This window comes from Lithobates pipiens, unplaced genomic scaffold (genome assembly GCF_037356315.1).
Source record: "Lithobates pipiens isolate NorthernLeopardFrog02 unplaced genomic scaffold, aLitPip1_a1.2 Scaffold_13, whole genome shotgun sequence".
Taxonomy (NCBI): domain Eukaryota; kingdom Metazoa; phylum Chordata; class Amphibia; order Anura; family Ranidae; genus Lithobates; species Lithobates pipiens.
This window is the reverse complement of record NW_027507718.1, coordinates 152,310,221-152,331,120: the sequence shown is the minus strand read 5'-3', so window position 1 is coordinate 152,331,120 and position 20,900 is coordinate 152,310,221. Positions and strand designations below refer to the sequence as shown.

At 47.0% G+C, this 20,900-nt stretch overlaps 1 protein-coding gene across 1 annotated transcript in view; it reads left to right on the top strand.

Annotated features, from left to right (window-relative positions):
• Nucleotides 1-20,900, top strand: part of GIPC3 (GIPC PDZ domain containing family member 3) — a 1,281,857-nt gene that overhangs the window by 376,769 nt on the left and 884,188 nt on the right. Inside the window, exon 3 of the mRNA XM_077475734.1 lies at nucleotides 3,588-3,768. Coding sequence (XP_077331860.1) covers nucleotides 3,588-3,768 — 181 coding nt within the window. The remainder of the gene's footprint in view (nucleotides 1-3,587; nucleotides 3,769-20,900) is intronic.

The following is a 20,900-nucleotide window of genomic DNA, read 5'->3' as shown; positions in this document are numbered from 1 at the left end:
ATCCCCTTGTAGATCATAAAATAGAGATTAAAAATATTTAATAGAAAATAAGTATTATAATAAACTGCTATCTCAAACTATGAATGAATGAATGAATGAAATACTTGTATAGCGCACAATGCGAACTGAATCACCTCTAGGTGCTGTGGCGAGCTTTGATCATCTGCTAAAAGAGGAAGGTCTTGAGTTTTTTCCTAAAAGCCAGGTGATTTTCTTCCAGGCGGATGTTGATTGGTAGAGCATTCCATAGCCGAGGCCCTTGGACAGCGAATCTCCGATCCCCCTTGGATTTATACCGGGCTTTGGGCACGAGGAGGAGGTTTTTGTTGGCTGATCGAAGACTGCGGTTTGGTGTGTAATGATTTATTTTCTCCATTAGGTATTGCGGAGCTTCTCTATGCATGCATTTGTGGGTGAGGCAAAGGGTCTTGAACGTGATCCAATTTTTTACGGTTAGCCAATGTAAGCTCCTCAGCGAAGGAGAGATGGATTCCCAGGGTTTTTTTCCTGTTATTAGCCTTGCCGCCGTGTTTTGGATCAGTTGTAATCGCGCAAGTTGATATTGTGGTAATCCTATGTAAAGCGAGTTTGCATAGTCCAGTCGTGAATTAATGATTATTCCAACTACCACTGCTTTGTCATTCTTTGGGATAAAAGGGATGAGTCTGCGAAGCATGCGCAGCAGATGGTGAGATCCATTGACTACAGATCCAATTTGCACATCCATTGACATTTGTGTGTCTAAAATAACCCCGAGACTCTTCGCTTTGGTCTTTGGGGAGATAGTCTGCCCAAAGACGGTTGGTGGAGACCAGGAGGTTTTGGTTGCGGGCTTATGATTTGGGTGTAAGATAAGGAGCTCTGTCTTTGATTCGTTCAGCTGGAGGGAGTTAGTGGTCATCCAGTCCTCTCTTGATTTGAGGCAGTTTTCAAGTTGTTGTTGGTGATCTTTTTTTCTATTGATCCGAAAATAAAGTTGCGTGTCGTCAGCGTAAGAGTGGAAGCAGAGATCTGAGCATCTGATGATTTGAAGGAGTGGGCGAATGTAAATGTTGAAGAGAATGGGTGATAAAGGAGAGCCTTGAGGGACTCCGCAGGTGACTGCCCGAGTTTCGGAGAGGAATTTTCCTAGTTTCACTGTCTGTGACCGATTTCCTATCAAGGACGCGAACCATTGGAGATCTATGTCTTGGACTCCGGCTACTTCTGTGAGTCGGACGAGTAGAGTATTGTGATCTACTGTATCAAACGCTGCACTTAGGTCTAGCAGTACGAGGAGACATGGCTCTCCGTCATCTGCTGCTTCGAGGGCGTCATCCCAAATCTTGAGGAGAGCTGTTTCTGTTCCATGACCTGGGCGGAAGCCTGATTGCAGCGGGTCCAGGAGTTTGTGAGTATCCAGGTGAAGTTGTAGCTGATGTACTACAGCTTTCTCCATGATCTTAGAAATGGTGTTGAGGCTTGTAATTGGCCTACGGTTGTTTGGATACTGAGGGTCCAGGTTTGGTTTCTTGAGTAGAGGTTTGACGATGCCTTGTTTGAGGATGCTGGGAACAATCCCTTCGTGGAATGATCGGTTTATGAGGTGGGTTATGGTTGGAGCCACGATGTCGGAGCATTCTTTCAGTAGTTTTGTGGGGATGATGTCAATAGGTGAGGTACTGTCACGCAGTTTATTAATGATGTTTTTTGCTTTGTCTACGGTAATCAGGGATAGTGAAAATTTCGGTGGTTGCGATATGTTGGTGCAGACAACCTCTTTATGTATTTGCTGGCTGAGGTTGGATGTTTTCTTCTGACAAATTGTTTCCCTGACTATAATTTAATCTATCATACTGTTATTGTTGTATCTATATGAGAATATTCTTGTCTGGGGAGATAAAGGTATATTTATGTGTGACATTTGTTATGTATATATAGCTTTTTGTTTTTTTAATAAAACACTGCTAACTGTGTAAGTTATTTGCCCATTGTATTATCCAAAGCACAATGCATACAGGCGGTAGTCATTTCATTAGGGAGAATCCAGTTATTAGGAACAAGATCGGGTTATAAAAGTATTCAACAATTTGGTGGCTTTAAGCTTCCTGAGAGCACCATACAGCGAAACACATTGAGGAGGGACTACATAAGCTATTTCCAGTAACGTGGCAACGTAATTTCTAAGATACAGGCTTTGAAGCAATGGCCGTTCATGACATAGGCCAGTGGAAACATAAGTATATAATGACTCTTTTCTGTACAAGTATGTTTTTTCTGTTTTGACCCTGTAGTGACAGGGTCACTGAGTCTGTTGGAAATCAAGACCACATTATAATGTCTTAAAAGTGTAAGTCAGGAGTGTCAACTCAATTTCCTTGTGGGCCACATCAACAGTATGGTGCCCCTCTAAGGGCCAGTTGTGCACTAGCGGTGCACTACATAAGGAGTGCAGGATTTAGTGGTGCATTCCATTCAGAATGCAAGGTTTAGGGGTGCACTGCTTATACAGTGCAGAGTTCAGGGGTGCACGGTACACAGCATGCAGATTTCAGGGGTGCGCTGTATACAGAATGCAGTGTTCAAGGGTGTGCTGTATACAGAGTGCAGGGTTCAGGGATGTGCTGTATACAGAGTAAAAGGTTTAGGGTGCGCTGTAAACAGAGTGCTGAGTTTAGGGGTGAGCTGTATACAGAGTACAGGGTTTAGGGGTACACTGTATACAGAATGCAGAAATCAGAGGTGTGTTGTATACATTGTACAACATCTTATTTCCACCCCTCCACCTGGGCTCTGATCTCTGCACACATCTCCCTCTATACCTTCACAGGCCTCATTCCCCCTCCCCCTAGATTCTTTGCATCTCTTACTCCTACCTGGCCCAGCTGTAGGACCTCACTGTGCAGGCAGCAGGCCCTGGAACTACATAGCTGATGGTAGATCTAAAGGAGATTTTACAATCAGATTGCACAGTGTATGGCCATCTATATACAAGTACATAAGAAGGAGTAGATGGAGACACTCCTTGTTTATATCTCTGCATAATGGGAACTCACATTCCCGCATGCGTTTTGTTTACGTTTTGGAGACTACTGGCTTGTCACATGTAGGGCAGCCCATTAACCTGAATGGACTGCCCTATGAGCAACAATTGCCACAAAGAAGCACTGGGCTGGGCCAGGTGACTTTGGAGCAGCAGACCGGAAGTGAGGCAGCTGTAAGCTGATAGATCCAGTGTATTCAATTCTGCCTCACTTGATCATTCTGTCAGATACAGGTGTGCCTGTGGGGATCTGTTTGAATAGATCCAGGAGCCACTGAGAGCAAAGCTGTCACTCTAAACATAGAAAGCTTCTGTGTTTACAGTGACAGTGGGAGCGGGAAGCAGAAGGTGAGAGACAGAACTGGGCCTTGTGCCTGCCATATATGGTGTTAGTAATTGAACAAAGGTGGCACTGCAATCTTGTTTTCTATGAAGTTGGTCTGATATCTAAAACAAGACTTTACTTACAAAGTAAGATAATGTGCATCAGTTATAAAGTTATTTTCTTAGATGTTTTGTATTTTTAAATGATCAATTGTTTTACTCTTATTACTGTCCTAATTAGAGAATCAAGGAAGGAAGCATTACTGACAGGTTGAAGACTGTGAATGTTGGTGACAATATTGAAGCCATAAATGATCAGACAATTGTGGGATGCCGACATTATGAAGTGGCAAAGATGTTAAGGGAACTTCCAAAAAATGAGATTTTTACTTTGCGCCTAGTTCAGCCAAAAAGAGCCTTTGGTGAGTAACTAATTTATGGAAAATGGAGAACCTAACATTTCATCCTTTTTTTATTTTTTTATTTTATCTTTGCATTGTCTAAAAATTACCTCTTGTCTTTACATAACAATAACAAAGCAAATTTTGCCCTAAGCAATGATTTGGATGTTTGCATGACTGGATTCTCTTCACTTAGAGGACAAAATGCACAGTAGTGCTACTTTTTGCACTCATTATTATTTTATGAAAATTACACTGCAATTAAGAGAAAAATGTTAAAATCTTTTAGGATAAATATGGCAGCTGCCACTGCCAGCTTCTATTTGATTTTTTCTTTGGAGTTTTTATTCTTATTTTTCATTCACTACTTAGTAAGTCAGTTGCCTGAGATAAGAATTTGCATATCAGGTGTAAAAACAACACATAGACACATGTTTAAGTTCGTTTGGCTGTACTTCTCCTGTGGATCCCAGGAGTGCAGTTTGTTCTGCACTCCTGTGACCCGTTTTAAGCAGACAGTGGGCTAAACTCTGCTGTCTGCTGACGTCACAGAGCTGGTCCAGGCTCAGGCAAGATCATAACAATGGAGTCAGGATCTGCCCACATGCCTGGACTGGCACCCAGCTCAGCCTCTCAGTGAGCTGCTGAAAGCCTGAGCTGACCGATCCTACCCCCTCCACAGCCCAGCACTTCAGTGAGCGCTGGGGGGCAGAGCAGAGAGCTGCTAACAAACAGTCAGCAGCTCTCTACTTGGGGAGCTGTGAGAATCCAGCAATTGCAGTGTTATCAGTGTTAGAGGCGCCAGTTGACAAATGCAGCATCGGACCGATGCTGCATCCACCTAGGTAAGTATGATCCTTGAAAAACAAAAAAACATACATCTCTTTTAAGGTAATCCCACAGCTAGAACATATTGTGTTGTGTTTTGTTTAAGAATATTCAATTGAAAAATAGTGTATTTGGCTATGTTTTATTTTTATAGTTTTTTTTTAACCATTTGACTGCCAAGCATGTGTCCTACATGTCATGGCAATAAAATGGTTAAAACTAATGAAGATGGGGCTTGTGGTTGGGAGCAGAGATGGCCACATACTAGAGGCACTCTGTTGCCATGGAGGAATTTTTCACTAACAGCCTCAATCAGCATTGTGGGAAAGATTGGCCAATCATTACTTTTGACCAAAGCTAAGTATTCCCTAATAGAATTTCATTCAACATTTTGCATTGTAATAACATTATTGCTAACCAACTATCAGGATGGAATATGTTTCTCAAATGTATGAATTTCTACCAATACATGTGGTTTTTGTTTATTAAACTTCTTACCTTCCGAAGTCGAATGTTAGTTAGGCCATACATTGAGCAATTTTCTTTCCTGCAACCATGGGCCACCATCAATTGCTTGTTTCCCCCATTAAAATAGGTAGTGTTGATCAGGGAATCCCTGACAACAGGAAGCCTTCCCCACCAGTAGAGCACAATTGTCCAGCATGTGGAGGTACTTTTCGTGTTAATACAGAGTTCCTCTGAGAAGCTACTTGTTCCATGTCACTACACACTGTATCTGATGTATGTTGCATTAGGAGGTATGTGCTGTGTCTGAGCCCTCTCTACCAGTCCAGCATGTAACAGAACAGGGTCCCGTCATGCAAATAGCGCCAACCTCATGCATGCACTTTTTAATTCTCTCACTTCACACACCTCGTTGCCATACAATAGATCTCCATAACATCCGGTTACTAATGGATACCGACCGCTACGGAGGGAGCCAGACATCGACCCACTCGCTGAGGAGATTTCCTATTTATGATCATGGACTTTTTCAGTAATAATTTACCCAAAACACGATCTTTATGCAGAATGTAGCAAGTATTTCATCAGAATGTACTCAACACCCTTATATTGGTGCCCAAAAATAATTGCAACATCAAGGTTTTTGGTCTCTTATCATCTTACTGTCATCTCTTCTATAGTCCTCCCCTACATTTCTCCAATTCCTCCCTTTTTATATCCCTTGTCAAATCTGTTAATAATCGTATTTGGAACATCATTTAAACGCCCAAATGAAAATAAACTTATGGGGCTATTCTTATGAGGTTAAGGATTTTATTTGCTGCAACACGGAAGGGGCTGTATATGCCATTGAATGCCACTGCGGTTTACAGAACATTGAGCGCACCAAAAGACCACTAAAGGTGCGCATCAAGGAACATGTCCAAAATATCATTAATGGACATGACAAGCACAGCGTATCAAAACATTTCCTGTTATGCCACAATAAAAACCCCAGTGATCTGAAATTCTGGGGAATCGGTCAGAAACCATGAATCAGACTGAGACAGAAGTACAATTAAATCACACTTGTTTATTAATAAAAAAGGCAGAGTAAGCATAGTCAATGCATAGTCCAGTAACCAGATCGAGTAGTCAGCCAGTCCAGAGTTCAATAACCAGATCGGGTAATCAGCCAGGCCAGAAGTCAGGGATCCAAGTGGAGCAACAGCAAACAGGATAAGGAGCCAGAAGGAATGTCAGCAAGCCAGCCTTTACGCAGGAGATGGTTTCTTGTGATGTGACCAAGGTGAAGGCAGAGATGAAGTGAGCTGGACAGCTTTAAGTAGGCAGGTCAGACGAGCAAGATCAGGAACAGCTGGGTAACTGTGGAGAGAGATGAGAGCTGGCAATAAGCCGACAGCTGAGCAGCCAGCTCAGAGAAGGAAGGGCTAAGGCACCCCTGACGGTACCCCCTCCTCAAAGACCCCTCTCCCTTGGAGGGCCACCGGGCTTGAGGGGAAACAGTCTATGGAACTTGCAGAGGAGGACAGGGGCATGTACGCCACAGGATGAAACCCAGGAGTGTTCCTCCAGACCGTACCCCTTCCAATGCACCAGGTACTGTACACGCCCAAGGAACCTATGGGAGTCAACAATGGATTGTACTTCATACTCCTCATGGTTCTTAACCTGAATAGGGTGAGGACGTGGCACCGAGGTGGTAAATCGGTTGCAGACCAACGGTTTCAATAAAAAGACATGAAACACATTTGAGATGCTCATACTAGGGGGAAGGTTCAACGCGTAAGCCGCTGGGTTAATCCTGCACAGGATACGGAAAGGCCCAATAAACCGAGGTGCAAACTTAAGTGAGGGAACATGAAGCCGGAGGTTGCGAGATGACAGCCAGACCCTGTCCCCAACCTGGTAGGAAGGCGCAGGCAGGCGTTGCGGTCAGCATGGAGTCTGTACCTGTCATTAGCAAGACGCAAAGCCTCCTTGACTTGTACCCAAGTGGAACGAAGACCACGGAGATGCTCCTCTAATGCAGGAATACTCTGCGGAACAAACGAGTCAAGCAACATGGAAGATTGGAAACCATAATTTGCCATAAATGGAGACAATCGGGAGGCAGAATTCAAGGCACTGTTGTGAGCAAACTCTGCCCAAGGTAATAGGTCTGACCAGTTGTTATGGTTGTCAGAAATATAGCAATGTAGAAATTGCTCCAAGGACTGATTGGCTCACTCTGCGAAAGCAAGCTGGATTCCCAACTGTGCACAAAAGGCTCACCAGAACTGGGAGACAAGCTGACTGCCCCTGTCCGAGACAATCACCTTCGGTAGCCCATGTAAGCGAAAGATCTCTCGAGCAAAAATGGAAGCCAGTTCCTTAGAGGTAGGCAACCTCTTAAGTGGAATACAATGACACATCTTTGAGAACTGGTCAACCACCATAAGGATAACAGTGTCTTGGGAGTTGGGCAACTCCACAGAGAAATCCATAGACAGGTGGGTTCAGGGCCTCTCTCCATTGGGTATGGGTTGTAGGAGGCCCACTGGAAGGTGTCGTGGAATCTTACTCTGAGAAGGGCCGTCTTTGCTATTGATTGGGCCCTGGGCAAAAAAATTCTTGGGCCCCCCCATGCACATTGTCTCTCCACCCCAACATTCAAAAAAAAAAAACACACGCGTAAACGTATGTATTGCATTGTATTGTAACTGTACTGTCTGCCCTTGTGTTGTAAAGCACTGCACAAACTGTTGGCACTATATAAATCCCTAATAATATTAAGAATGATGGGGGAAGAGATAGAGAAGTCCAGGATGATGGGTGGGTAGGGAGGGGGGGGGAGAAAGCGGAGTCCAAGATGATGGGGGGGATAGGGGAGTTTGGGATTGGGGTGTGTACTTTGAGGTGTTTGTATCATACAGGGCACAGAAAAAATCAGCACAAGGGGCACTACTTGCATATACTCCCCCCTCCCCCAAAGTAACCATCTATTGGTCACCTCTGCACATCAATTTGCTTATCTCTGCTCCCTCATCTACAGCTCACCTCTATACCCCCCTCCACCCACAGCTCACCTCTGTATTCCACATTCACCTCTGTACCCCTCCATCCACAGCTCACTTCTGTATTCCCTGTCTACCTCTGTAGCCCCCCCATCCACAGCTCCTCTCTGTACCCCTCCATCCACCTTTGTACCACCCCTCCACCTCTGTACCCCCCATCCATGTTCATCTCTATATCTTGCCGTCCACCTCTGTACCCCCCATGTTCACCTTTGTTTTCCCCATCCACCTCTGTATTACCCCCCCATCCATGTTCACCTCTGCATCCCCCCCATCCACAGATCACCTGTATATTCCCCCATCCACCTCTGTATTCCCCCCACCCACATTCATCTCTTTATCCTTCCGTCCACCTTTTTTTACCCCCCCACGTCAACCTTTGTACCCCCTGTGATGGAACCGATCCATACACTCCGATTGAGTGCTTCCGTCTGTATACCGCTTCCTAATTCTGAATATAGATATCAGATATTCCAACCGCTCACAAGCACAAAACAAGATGACACATGCTTAGCTGCTAAACATGGAAACATGGACTGATTTATTAGAACCAAAATGCCAAGTGTTTATAATACAGTAGAAGACTAAAACCTAACCTAATGAGCTAATTATCTAAATCAACACTCAGACTAGTTGACTGAGAGATAAGACTTTTCGGCTCCTAGCTCACTAACAATTCAATAAACATTACCATAAACATCAACACGGGGTTAATCAGCCCAAACAACAATGTGTGGAATACCATTACAAGCCAGACTAGACTCATTTACATTATACAAGCCAAAAGACAGGTGGCTGGAGTTCATGACATTAGCATTTGACAGTGTGTGTCCCAACAGCATGAGACAACACACATTATATATACATCATATATACATCATTGAATCTGACTAGCACAGATTATAGTGGGGTTCTCATTCACCCTGTACCCCTTAAAATCCAGGGCCCATAATCAGTCGGCAAGAGGCTTGCATTCAGTCATCTTAAAAAGCCTGTGTCCCGGCTAGGTCTGTCACACATCTGCCCTTTCGGCAGGAGACTAACACAGGAGGAGACCCCAGACGGGTTGACTCCGAAGTTAGTCAGGGGTTCCAGTCCTCTAATGCTGGTATCCACACAGTACCCCAAACAAATTGTCCCAAACAGAGTATTCCTCACCCAGCCAACCTCTGCATCTCTCAGAGAACATGCCTGATGCTGGGGAGAGGTGTGGACTGCCCCTTCTCCCTGGAGTCCTTTCAGCCACTGGAGAGAAGACAGGGTGGTTGGGCTCAGTCCGCCATTCTGTTGGGCATCTGGGCCAACTGCCCAGACTCCCTGGGGTATACAGGTGGAGACTGAAGTCCCATCCACCTTTACAGGAAATCTGTCCTCTGTTTGTTGTGGGCAGAGGCCAGCAGCGCTCTGTTCCGTTTCCAGCAGTTCAGTGGGGTGTAGGAGCTTCTCTACATCATCTGCTCCAGCTAACTGTTGGGGAGAGAGGCTCACTGCCCCAGCTCCCTGGAACTCCGCAGTTGTTGCCGGTGCTGGGCAGAGGTTGGTAGCACTCTGCCCGGTTGCCAGCGCTTCTGCTGGTGTTCTGTTAGTGGAAACCACAGGCCCATCCACTGACACCAGATCAAGCTGCAGTTGTGAAGTGAAAACTGCATTCTCTCCTTGGATGCTGAGCTTCAGCTCGTGATAGACTGCCACCTCCTCACCCTCGGCCTCCAGAATTGCTGCAGGTGTGTGGCAGAGGTCTTAGACCCTCTTTCCAGTTGCCAGCACTTCTCCTGGGGGCTTGCTAGGTGGTTCCTCCTCTACAGAAACGTCTATTAAATCCCCAGTCTCTGGAATTGCTAAAAGTGTGGGACAGAGGTCTTGGACCCTCTGTTCAGTTACCAGATCTTCAGCTGTAGAAGTTTGTTGCAACTCCATAGATGCTGCTGGCAGAAAATCACATTTCCCTGTCAGTGTTGTGGGAGAAATGCCGACTACCTCTTCTCTAAAGAAGGCCAAGGCCACTGTGGGTGCTGGGCAGAAGTTAGCAGAACTCTGCCCTGTTGTCAGAACTTCAGGTTTGGGGACGACAATCTCCGGAGTTTCCACTGCCGATTCTCTGGCATGCTGCTGAACGTGTTCTAGCAGTTTCCTGTATGCCCTTTCCAGATGCTGTTCCTTCCTTAACAAATGGTCCAGATCAGGTTTAAGCTCTGAGACCCCTGCAAGACCGAGCATAGCCTCTCTATATTCTCGCAGGTCCTCAAGGGTAGGTTCCCCTTCATCGCCAAACACAAAACGATCTGTAAGGCTCTGTAAGGCTCTCCCACAGCAATCCAGGGCCTCCAAAGTCATATCCCTCCGGAGAGCATTCTGCTGTCTCCCCTAAATATCCTTGCTCTTTGGAGAGCCTGATAATGATTGTCCGGCTCTATCTCCTGCTGGACCAGCCTGTCCAACTCAGTCATCCATTGCTCCTGGGGCCACTCTCCCAGGAATGCCATCCGCAATGCCCGTTGGTGACTGGCCCGTTGCTCTTGGATTGTAAAGCACTTGCCCTGTTTTATACCAGTGAGCTGGAGGGCTCCAATCCAGAGCTCCACTCGAATCCGCTGCCTGAGCTCCAGGTATTCATCCTCAGACACAGTCCTGGTGTATGCTGAAAGGACGATCCGCAGCAGCCCCAGGAACTCTGATGCCAGGTCCATATCTCCGCTGGGGTGACTTAAGTCTGCTATCCTAATCTTGGATCCCAGTGGAGGTTTGGATGTCCCAGACTGCAGGAAGCAACCCACTGCTTGCCACCAATGTGACAGAACCGATCCCTACACTCCGACTGAGTGCTTCTGTCAGTATACCGCTTCCTAATTCTGAATATAGATATCAGATATTCCAACCGCTCACAAGCACAAAACAAGAAGACGCTTGCTTAGCTGCTCAACATGGACTGATTTATTAGAACCAAAATGCCAAGTATTTATAATACAGTAGAAGACTAAAACCTACCCTAATTAGCATGAGCTAATTAAAAAAAGGAAAGACGTGGGGCCCCCAGGCCCTATATACTCAGAACAGCAGTATACAGGCGGTGCAAACAAGACAGGGACTGTGTAGATTTGTTGTGTTAAGTAGAATCTGTGTGTAATTTTGAACTGGTACATTTTTAAAGTGTAGCTCCAGTCAAAAAATCTATTTTTAAGCTTTTTGGAAAACATAGGGAAGGGTTATCACCCCTGTATTTGTTTTGCCGTCCGTCTTTTTTCATCTCACTTCCTGTTGTCTCCTTCCATTTGCAAGTAGGAGACGTTTGTAAGTTGGATGTTTGAAAGTAGGGGCCTGCCCTATATGCTCTGCAGAAATGGCGGAACAAGGTGTTGGTGTTGCCACAACATTGTAAGCCCTCAAAGTGACTCTTGGTGGGCGCTGGAGCGCCCTGCTGTGAACGATTACCATATATACTCGAGTATAAGCCGAGATTTTCAGCCCTTTTTTTAGGCTGAAAGTGCCCCCCTCTGCTTATACTCGAGTCACCTACCTGATCAGGCATGTCATGTAGACAGACGGTGGCCAGCGTGTCATAAAAACATACAGCGGCCATTCCAGTATTTAAAAGCTACGCCTCCTCCTCGTCTGTGATAGGCATAACACTCAATTTCCCAGCAGTCAGTTTTCAGCCTATCACGGACATCCCCTCATCCTCGTCTGAGGTATGAGGATGAGGGGATGTCCGTTATAGACTGAACACTGACTGCTGGGAAATTGAGTGTTCTGCCTATCAGACGAGGAGGAGGCGCGGCTTTTGAATACTGGAATGGCCGCCATATGTTTTTATGACATGCTGATCGGTGGCTGTAGATGGGCACACGGAGGCATGCACAGGACACAGAGGATGAAGATTAGCACAGGTAGGCTGCAATGGACACAGGGAGGTATACACAGGACACAGTGAGGTAGGCAGATCTGCTGCATTTCCCACCCCGGCTTATACTCGAGTCAATACGTTTTCCCAGTTTTTTTGTGGTAAATTAGGGGCCTCGGCTTATGTTTGGATCGACCTATACTCAAGTACATACGGTATATCAAAAATTGTAATTACATGCCATTGTTGAACAGTGGTAGAAAAATTGACCTTTGGTGCTTGTGGTGCTTGTGCTGGTGCCACAACACTATAAGTTCTCACAGTTACTCTGGGTGGGCACAGGAACGGGCCCTGCTGTGAAATATTATATCAAGAATTGTAATTACATGCCCCTGTTAAACAGGGGCAGAAAAATTGGGCTGCTGGCACTGGTGCTGGTGCCACGACACTGCAACCTATCCCATATACTCTAGTTGTGGGGCAGGAATGAGCCCTGCTGCAAAGCATTGCATCAAAAATTGTAATTAAGCGCCCCTGTTAAACGATTGAAAAATTGGGCTGGTGGCATCACCCAGGACCAAAAATGTTCTTTCAACATATCAGCGGAGGAGGAAGAGGATAGACAATCAACATAACAGGACAGTCACTCAGCATCAGCATACGCAGTCTTGAAGGGATGTGATATTTTAAAAAAAAAATATTCGGTTACATCAGCTTCAGGTGCTTGGTAGCTGTGGGTGATCCAAGACTGATTCATCTTGATGAAGGTCAGTCGATCAACTAAGTCGGTGGACAGGCGCATCCTGTGATCGGTAACAAAGCCACCAGCAGCACTGAAGGTGCGTTCTGACGCTGGGTGCAGGACAGGCCAGTAGCTCAATTGCATACTGTGCAACCTCTGGCCAGTGACCCATCCTCAAGACCCAGTTAGCCAGAGGATTTTCGGTGGGAAAGGTGTCCAAGTCTGACCTTGCCCCTAGGTATTCATGTAAATCAGACGCTGGCGATGTTTGCTGGAACCGATCATACCTTGGGGCTGCGGACTAAAAAATTGTCTGAACGCATCGGTCAGACGGCCACCTTCTTCTCCACCGCTCCTTCTGACCGATGCCTCAGCAACACGTTGTCCAGGACCAGGAGTTTGTAACCTCCCAGTCTCTGGGAATGCGTTGCACAGACCTTTCTGAAACGCCTCCCGGAGATGTCTAATCCTCTGCTCCGTCTGCGATGGCAAGATAAGGTCGGCAACCTTACCCTTGTACCGTGGATCAAGGAGAGTGGCCAGCCAGTAATGGTCCCTCTCCTTGATTCGAAGGATAAGAGGATCCTTCCACAGGCTTTGCAGGATCAGAGAGGCCATGCAGCGTAGGTTAGCTGATGCATTCGGTCCGGAGTCCTCAAGGTCACTAAGGACAACATGATCCGCAGCTACCTCCTCCCAGCCACGTACAAGTCCAGGGGTTTCTTGGGACTGTAAATCATCCCTACAAGACTGCTGCTGCTGATGCTGAGTGCCAGCTTCCACCTCCATGCTGACAAAATCATCCTCCTCCTCCTCGTCCTCTTCCTGTGTTATGGGTGGGACAGCAGGAACACTGTCTGGATAAAGGGGGCCTTGAGAGGCAAGGAAGTCCTCCTCTTCCTGCCTCTGTTCTGCCTCAAGTGCCCTGTCCATTATTCCACGCAGCGTATGCTCCAACAGGTGGACAAGAGGTACAGTGTCACTGATGCATGCACTGTCACTGTTCACCATCCTTGTGGCCTCCTCAAACCATTGCACCACCAGGTTAAGGACGTGAGCCACACAGGGAACATGGGTCAGTTGTCCCTGTCGGAGGGCAGAGAGGTGGTTGGTGCCATTGTCGCAAATCACCATTCCTGGCTTAAGCTGGCGTGGCATCAACCACCTCTCGGCCTGCCCCTGCAGAGCTGACAAAATATCTGTCCTAGTTTGGCTCCTGTCCCCCAAACAAACCAGCGCAAGCACGGCATGGCATAGTTTTGCCTGCGTTCTTGCGTAGCCCCTGGAACGCCTACGGAGCACTACTGGTTCTGAGGACAGAGCACTGGAAGAGGTCATAGAGGAAGAAGAAGAGGAGGGGGTGGAGGAGAGAGGTGTGTCACAACCAGTAGTAGCATTTTGGAGGCGTGGTGGTGGAACAACCTCCAACACTACTGCACCTTGTCCTGCATCCTTCCCAGCTGGGCCGTGAAATGGGCCGTGAAAGACAGGTAACGTCCCTTTCCATGCCTGCTGGACCATGAGTCAGCAGTAATATGCACCTTACCGCTGACCGCCCTGTCCAGCGAGACAAGGACAGTGCCTTCCACATGCCGGTAGAGAGCCGGAATCGCCTTCCGTGAGAAAAAGTGGCGTTTGGGGACCTGCCACTGAGGAACCACACATTGTACAAACTCACGGAAGGGGGCCGAGTCTACCAAATTAAAAGGCAGCACTTGAAGTGCTAGCAATTTAGCCAAGCTAGCATTCAATCACTGGGCATGTGGATGGCTGGGAGTGAACTTCTTTTGACGGTCCAGCAGCTAGGGCAGGGAAATTTGCCTGCTATAATCGGACGTGGGTGTACTGCTAGCAGAGTGCCCGGAAGCACTTGGCTGTGACACACTTAATTCTACACCTTCATTCCTCTTAGAGCAGGTTTCAGAGAGGACTGAAGGTCTAGTGGGGTTGGAGATCCCAGCTGATGAGGAGCAAGAAGAGGTCCGCTTTGTTCTTTGGTGTGGGTCTTTGAGGTACGCTTGCCAACAAGCTGCATGGCAGGTCAACATATGTCTGGTCAAACACGTGGTGCCCAAGCGGCTGATGTTTTGGCCATGCGAGATACGCTTGAGACATATGTTGCAAATAGCAGCGGTGCGATCTGATGCACCCATCTCAAAAAAGGCCCACACCAAAGAACTTTTAGAATAACGCACAGAGGCAGCGCCCTGCACAGATGGAGCTCTGCGGTGTGATTCAGACGGTGTGCTGCCCCTAAGCTTGCCCTACCTGGTTGGACATGTGCCTCCTCCTCCTCTCTCCTACCAGGCACCCACGTGGAGTCAGTGCCCTCATCATCCCCTCCCTCTTCATCGCTGGAGCAAACCTGGCAGTATGCTGCAGCTTGTGGAACATGACTGCCAGATTGCTGTCCTCCTTGAGCATCCCCTCTCTCTGCGCTCACCCTACTGCCTTCCTCTAGCTGAGTATCATCATCAGAGCCTACAAAACACTGGGCATCCTCCTGGAGCATGTACCCAACACTGTGCTCAGAGTTCAGGGGACTCCTCAGGAGGATGTGGTGGGTCTAAGGAAGGAGTCACTGATGATAACATTGAGGAAAGACAGGAGGGAAGACAATGCATTGGCAGCTGCTTTGCTAGTACCCTGAGCCTGGGTGAGAGAGGATGAGGAGGATGAAGAGGGCTTGGTCATCCACTCTACCAAGTCTTCGGCATGATGCGGCTCAACATGTCCAGCTGCCGAAAAGAAGGACAAACGTGTCCCATGGCCACGTGCTGATGATGACGATGCACCGCTTCCACGACCAGCACTGTCGTCTCTAGACACAGAGCCTGCTTGCCCTCTTTTATCGGCTCGCGCCTATTTGCCTCTCCTTGTTGGACTTCCAGACATGGTAATGGCCTGAAGGGAGATGGGAAAACCAGCAATTGGGTAGTGTATATTGTGCTGGAGGCTAGGGATGAGCTTCGTGTTCGAGTCGAACATACGTTCGACTCGAACATCGGCTGTTCGTCCGTTCGAAGTCCGAACATTTTGGTCCGTTCGCGCCAAATTCGTGTGGCGCTCATGGCCCACAATGCACTGCGATGGCGCAGTGCATTGCTGGCTCAAGAATGCACTGTGACCCCCGCATGCTTGGCCAATCGCAGCGCCAGCAGCGAGGAGAGCCATGATTGGCCACAGGCAGGATGCCTGTGGCCAATCAGAGCTCAGGCTGTGTAGGGCACACCCCACACTATATAAGGCCGCCAGCGCGGCGGCCTTGTGTAGTGTGTTGGCGTCTGAAGCAGTGGGTGTTCTGTGTACCTTCAACACAGTACACACCGATCGTTTTCGGCCGATTTTCGATCTTGCTGTTGTGTAGTGGTTGTTGTCTGCATGCCCTGACCGCAGTATACACCGCTATATTCACCTCACCTATATAGCTAGTGATTTATCTTTTATAATAGAGCTTGCAGTCAGTAGTGTTAGGAGCTAGTGCGTGCTGTCTGCGTGCTCTGTACCCAGTACATACCGCTATATCCACCTACATAGCTGTTCTCTATTTGAGCCCACTTGCCATTAGGGATGAGCTTCGTGTTCGAGTCGAACGTACGTTCGACTCGAACATTGGGTGTTCGGGCGTTCGGCGAATTCCGAACGTTTGGGCCGTTCGCGTCACAATTCGAGTGGCGCGCGCGCGGACCACAATGCACTGCGGTGGCGCAGTGCATTGCTGCCCCATGATTGGCCAAGCATGCACTGTGACCCCGCATGCTTGGCCAATCGCAGCGCCAGCAGCGAGGAGAGCCATGATTGGCCACAGGCATCCTGCCTGTGGCCAATCATAGCTCAGGCTGTGTAGTGCACGCCCCACACTATATAAGGCCGCCTTTGAGGCGGCCTCGTGTAGTGTGTTAGCATCTGAAGCAGTGGGTGTTCTGTGTACCTTCAACACAGTACACACCGATCGTTTTTGGCTGATTTCCTATCTTGCTGCTGTGTAGTGGTTGTTGTCTGTGCCCTGACCGCAGTATACACCACTATATTCACCTCACCTATATAGCTAGTGATCTAGCTTTAACCACTTAACAACTGCCCATTGCCGATTAACGGCTTCAGGGCGGTTGTTTAACTCTGAGAGGCCGTTAATTAACGGCCTCCCAGAATTCTGCTCTCGCGCGCCCCCTAGGGCGCGCACTCGAGAGCATCCGTGACCGCCGGGTCCACAGGACCCGGCGCATCACGGATCACGGTAAACGGCCGCTCGTCGCGGCCGTTTACCACGTGATCGCTCCGTCAAATGACGGAGTGATCACTTGTAAACAAACCGGCGTCATGTTATGACGCCGGTTCCTCCCTCCCCTCTCTGTACCGATCGGTACAGCGGAGGGGAAAGAGATCGGTGTCAGCAGCGATGTGGGCTGCATCTGCAGTGCCCACATCGCTGCTCACCGAATTTAACCCCTCAATTCCCTGCCAATACTCTGCAATACCAGTGCATACTCTGCAGTACCCCGCCATTACTCTGCAGTACCCCGCCATTACTCTGCAGTACCCCGCCATTACTCTGCAGTGCAGTACCCTGGCATTACTCTGCAGTACCCTGCCATTACTCTGCAGTACCCCCCATTACTCTGCAGTACCCTGCCATTACTCTGCAGTACCCCCCATTACTCTGCAGTACCCCCCAATACTCTGCAGTACCCCCCTATACTCTGCAGTGCAGTACCCGCCATTACTCTGCAGTACCCCGCCATTACTCTGCAGTGTAGTACCCTGCCATTACTCTGCAGTACCCTGCCAATACTCTGCAGTACCCCCCATTACTCTGCAGTAACCCCCATTACTCTGCAGTACCCTGCCATTACTCTGGAGTACCCCCCAATACTCTGCAATACCCTGCCATAAATTGCCATACCCAGCCATACTCGGAGATACCCAGCCATACTCGGTGATACCCTGAAATACCCAGCCATAGACGCCCCCCACCCCTCACCGCCCTCCGGTGCTTCTACCAACTCTCCAGTACGATCAAAGCCAGAATCTTTTTTTTATTTTTTATTTCAGGCTTCCCAGCCTAGAGGTGAGATGTGGGGTCATATTGACCCCCAGATTTCACTGTAAAGATGACCTGTCACCCCATATTCCTATTACAAGGGATGTTTACATTCCTTGTAATAGGAATAAAAGTGATCAAAAATATATTTTTGGGGAAAAAAATGTCAAACTAAAATAAATAAAGTAAAATGAACAATAAAAAAAAAAAAAAAAAAAATTAAAGCGCCCATGTCCCCATGTGCTCGCATGCAGAAGCGAACGCATGCGTAAGCCCCGCCCACATATGAAACCGGTGTTCAAACCACACATGTGAGGTATCGCCGAGAACGTTAGAGCGAGAGCAATAATTCTTGTCCTAGACCTCCTCTGCAACTCAAAACATGTAACCAGTAAAAAAAAATTGAAAGCGTCGCCTATGGGGATTTTTTAAGTAGCGACGTTTGGCGCCATTCCACGGGCATGTGCAATTTTGAAGAGTGACATGTTTGATATCTATTTACTCAGCATAACTTCATCTTTCACTTTATGCAAACATTGGGCTAACTTTACTGTTTTTTTTGTTTGTTTTTTAAGCACAAAACTGTTTTTTCCCCCAAAAAAACGCGTTTGAAAAATTGCTGTGCAAATACCGTGTGAGATAAAAATTTGCAACGACCACAATGTTCTCCAGGGTCTTTGCTAAAAAATATATATATATATATATAATGTTTTGGGGTTCTCTGTAATTTTCTAGCAAATAAATGATGATTTTTACATGTAGGAGAGAAATGTCAGAATTGGCCTGGGTGCTCCAGAACGCCTGATGGCGCTCACAGAATTTTCGGTCTTTTTTCTTTTATAGCACAAAAAATAAAAAACTGAGAGGTGATTAAATACCACCAAAAGAAAGCTCTATTTGTGTGAAAAAAGGACAAACATTTCCTATAGGTCCAGTGTTGCATGACTGAGTAATTGTCATTCAAAATGTGAGGGCACCAAAAGCTGAAAATTGGTCTGGTTATTAAGGGTGTTTAAGTGCCCAGTGGTCAAATGGTTAATAATAGAGCTTGCAGTCAGTAGTGTTAGGAGATAGTGCTTGCTGTCTGCGTGCTCTGTACCCAGTACATACCGCTATAATATAGGGCAGGCCCCTACTTTCAAACATCCAACTTACAAACATCTCCTACTTGCAAACGCAAGGAGACAGCAGCAAGTGAGATGAAAAAAGATGGACGACAAAACAAATTATACAGGGGTGATAACCCTTCCCTATGTTTTCCAAAAAGCTTAAAAATAGTTTTTTGGACTGGAGCTACACTTTAAAAATGTACCGGTTGAAAATTACAAACAGATTCAACTTAACACAACAAACCTACACAGTCCCTGTCTTGTTTGCACCGCCTGTATACTGCTGTTCTGAGTATATAGGGCCTGGGGGCCACACGCATGTCCTTTTTTTAATATGGGTACGGGGTTCCCCTTAATATGCGTACAAGACCCAAATAGGCTGGTAATGGGCAGGGAGGGCTACCCATGCCATTTTTCTGAATGATTTTCAACCATATTGCAGGAATCAGATATAACATTAAAACCGCAAGCAGTTTTAAATGGTGTTATTTCCGTTTAATGTCATTTTGTGCAGGGACTGTTCTAAACACGGGAAACACGTGGCACTTCACAGGCATACTACAGACACCCCCCAGGCACCATATTTAAAGGAATATTTCACCTTTTTTTTTCACTTTAATCGTCATTAAAATCAGTGCTCCCGCCAAAACGGCCGTTTTTAAAACTTTTTTTTGCAGTGACCCATGTCCCCTGAGGCAGGAGGCAGGTCCCCAAACCCTTTTTAGGACACTATCTTGCATATTAGCCGTTAAAATTAGCACTTTCCATTTCGAGCGTTCGAGTCCCACAGACTTCGATGGGGTTCTAACGTTCGTAACGAACACGGGGGTCGTTCGCAAGTTCTGGTGCGAACCGAACCGGGGGGTGTTCGGCTCATCCCTACTTGCCATCTGCAGGAGTTATTGGAAGTTTTGTGTGCCTCCAGTAGGGATGAGCCGAACACCCCCCGGTTCGGTTCGCACCAGAACTTTCGAACGGACCCCACGTTCATTACGAACGTTAGAACCCCATTGAAGTCTATGGGACTCGAACGTTCGAAATGGAAAGTGCTAATTTTAATGGCTAATATCCAAGATACTGTCCTAAAAAGGGTTTAGAGACCTGGCTCCTGCCCCAGGGGACATGGGTCAATGCTAAAAAAAGTTTTAAAAACGTCCGTTTTGGCGGGAGCACTGATTTTAATGACGATTAAAGTGAAAAAAAAAAGTGAAATATTCCTTTAAATATGGTGCCTGTGGGGTGTCTGTAGTATGCCTGTGAAGTGCCACGTGTTTCCCGTGTTTAGAACAGTCCCTGCACAAAATGACATTAAACGGAAATAACACCATTTAAAACTGCTTGCGGTTTTAATGTTATATCTGGTTCCTGCAATATGGTTGAAAATCATTCAGAAAAATGGCATGGGTAGCCCTCCCTGCCCATTACCAGCCTATTTGGGTCTTGTACGCATATTAAGGGGAACCCTGTACCCATATTAAAAAAAGGAAATGCGTGTGGCCCCCAGGCCCTATATACTCAGAACAGCAGTATACAGGCGGTGCAAACAAGACAGGGACTGTGTAGGTTTGTTGTGTTAAGTTGAATCTGTTTGTAATTTTCAACTGGTACATTTTTAAAGTGTAGCTCCAGTCAAAAAAAATTTTTTAAGCTTTTTGGAAAACATAGGGAAGGGTTATCACCCCTGTATAATTTGTTTTGTCGTCCATCTTTTTTCATCTCACTTGCTGCTGTCTCCTTGCGTTTGCAAGTAGGAGATGTTTGTAAGTTGGATGTTTGAAAGTAGGGGTCTGCCTTATATGCTCTGCAGAAATGGGGGAACAAGGTGTTGGTTTTGCCTGCTGTGAACGATTATATCAAGAATTGTAATTACATGCCATTGTTGAACAGTGGTAGAAAAATTGACCTTTGGTGGTTGTGGTGGGGGTGCCACAACACTATAAGTCCTCACCGTTACTCTGGGTGGGCACAGGAAGGGGCCCTCCTGTGAAATATTATATCAAGAATTGTAATTACATGTCCCTGTTAAACAGGGGCAGAAAAATTGGGCCTTAGGCACTGGTGCTGGTGCCACCAC